At 54.7% G+C, this 2500-nt stretch overlaps 1 protein-coding gene across 1 annotated transcript in view; it reads right to left on the bottom strand.

The window, feature by feature from the left end:
* Positions 1-2500, bottom strand: part of VOLCADRAFT_100547 (uncharacterized protein) — a gene marked incomplete at both ends in the record, with an annotated part of 8062 nt that overhangs the window by 566 nt on the left and 4996 nt on the right. The window contains 4 exons of the mRNA XM_002959100.1: positions 849-941; positions 996-1265; positions 1722-1746; positions 2368-2452. Of these exons, the coding sequence (XP_002959146.1) occupies positions 849-941; positions 996-1265; positions 1722-1746; positions 2368-2452 (473 nt within the window). The remainder of the gene's footprint in view (positions 1-848; positions 942-995; positions 1266-1721; positions 1747-2367; positions 2453-2500) is intronic.

The raw sequence follows: 2500 nt of genomic DNA on the forward strand, positions 1-2500 counted from the left end.
AGCCTCATTCAGCCCCCCATCCTGAGTGTACGGCACTTGTGCCGGCGACAACACACAATGCGACAACGGCACCTCCGCTCTGGCATTGCGCGACGTTGAGCAACGTCGCACCGAGGGCCACCACCGCCACCACACACACCGCCCAGCCACAGCTACAGCCACAGCCACAGATGGAAAGGTATAACCAACAGCCTGCCGCTCTCACTCCAAAGAACAACTCCCAGAAATCTATATTCAAACGATTTCATTCATTATATTTTATATAATTTATATTTTCCTCCTCGTACATCGTTTCCATCCTTGTATATAAGCTTCTGTCCGTTGCCGGATAATAATAATAAAAACCAACCTCTGCAACCATTAATTAACAGCTCCCCGCCACCTGTAAACTCCGTCCCGAGCGGAGCGACGAGCCGATCAACACCTTTTCCTCGAAGTGTGAAGATTCCAGAGAGATTCGTTGCTTTTACGGCAGTGCCGTACCGTACACGTCACCACATCAAACATGCTGCGTGATTCCTGATTGCTGGATCTGGACCTGAATCTGGAATCTACGTAGCCTGACTCACCTTTTTGAGTTTTAAACATACATCGCCTGGATCTGGATTTCGATCTGGAACTGAATCCTGCCAGGATGCACCCGTACACAATCTTTGCCTGTCTTCCCCGCCCATCTCCGCCCATCGGCGCGCAGATTTATACCACAGATAAACTACTGTTCACATAATCTCTATATATAGTATAGCCGTTTTGGTGATGTGTACGTCGTTGTACGTCGGCGGCGGGCCAGATGGGCCCCCTAGATTTTCGTTCCGTCGTATGTATGTATGTATGTATGTCTTACGCACTGCTGGCCCCGGCTCCGTGACCTTGCGTCGACGGCAGCATACTCGACCCCGTGAAGGAGTCCCCTGCTGCTCCTGTCGCTAGAGAGCCCAGCTCTGGAGGGGGAGGAGGAGGGGGAGGAGCAGGAGGCGGAGGAGGACCAGGAGCACGTTGCAAGACCGGACTGATGAGAGCCGCCGGCATGCGCTGCGGCGGATGCGGCGGCGGCGGCGGCGGTGGCAACATCAACGGTGATGACGGCGGCGTCGCCACCGGCACTGCCGTCGCGACGGCGGGCATGAGGCGCTCCAGGTGCGCCTCCACAAGGATCGCTGGCGGCCTGTTTTGGGGCTGACGTTGCAGGCAGTGAAGCGCCACTGCCCGGTAGGTCTCCGGGCACGAGGGTGGGAAGGCGGGGAAGATGCTGCTATACCGGGGACCTTGGTCGGTGCAGATGCCGGCGCGGCGGCCGTGGTAGAGCTCCCATAGCATCACACCCAGCGAGAACACTTGGGTGGTTGCATGTATGTATGTGTGTGTGGGGGGGTAGGTTTGTGTGTTGTGTGTGGNGNGGGGAGGTAGGGGTATAGCGGTGTAGTGATGTAGACGACGACAAGCGGGACGGGAAGGGGCGGAAAGGGGGGAGGGGAGGGGAGGGGGAAGGAGGCCGGTCAGGGAGCGGCAGAGAGAGAGAGAGAGAGGGAAAGGTAAGGGGAAGGGGAAGGGGGAAATCGGAAATGGGAGAGCAGCTGGATTAGAATGGCACCTGGATTCGAAACGGCGACTTCAGACAACGACGGACCGACAGCAGCAATCTTCATGTGAACATTGCTGCTGCTGCCTGTTCGCGCCACTACTCTGCTACGGCTGCCCAACGTTTCCAACCACCCACTCACCGTCTGATGGCGGCCCGACTTGGCCCTGAAGATGGTGGTGGCGGTGGGGCGGGTGGTGATGGTGGGTCCAACAGCGGCCCCAGCAAAGCCAAGTTATCAAGCGCAGGGGAAAAAAAGAGGGAGAGTATTCTCACGAAGGGAAGAGAAGACAAAAAGTTTGCAGAAAGTAGAACCTTATGTTAAATCAAACGCGTACGGTCTTACGAACGAAACTCTATAGACCCGGTGTCCGATTTTTATTAGTTTCAATATTACATAGAAAAGAGGACGGCAGGGGACGGGACGAAGAAGGGACCGCAATTCAACGCGCAAATTAAGAATCAGCTGCCAAAGTCCTAAAGCGACGTCGGGAGTGTTGTGTGTATGAGCGTTTGCATGTGTGTATGTACGTATGTATGCGTGACGGCAAAGGCCACAAGCTGCAGGGAAAAGTAAAGACGAGCAACCCCGTAGATTACCCCTTCAACTGTAATAATACTTCCAGACAGTCGTCGTGCTGTGCTGTGCTGTGCTGTGCTGTGATGCAATCATACGTGCATTCATGCGTTCCTTCATGCACATGTACTTTTTGATAATAAATATGGAAGAGTTGACTGTGAGATTGCCGCGTCTGTAAAAATGGTCCTGTTGTCGTACCCTGTCGTACCTTCATGACTACTGCAGGGCACATGTAAAACATGGTGCCCATGCGCAAGTTGCTCAGGTGGGTTCGATTTTGAGGCAGCATTACACTGCGGTGGGGTGAGTGGGGAGTGGGGAGAGGCAAGGGGGTGGGAGGG

The sequence above is a fragment of the Volvox carteri genome, assembly GCF_000143455.1.
Source record: "Volvox carteri f. nagariensis unplaced genomic scaffold VOLCAscaffold_125, whole genome shotgun sequence".
Taxonomy (NCBI): Eukaryota; Viridiplantae; Chlorophyta; class Chlorophyceae; order Chlamydomonadales; family Volvocaceae; genus Volvox; species Volvox carteri.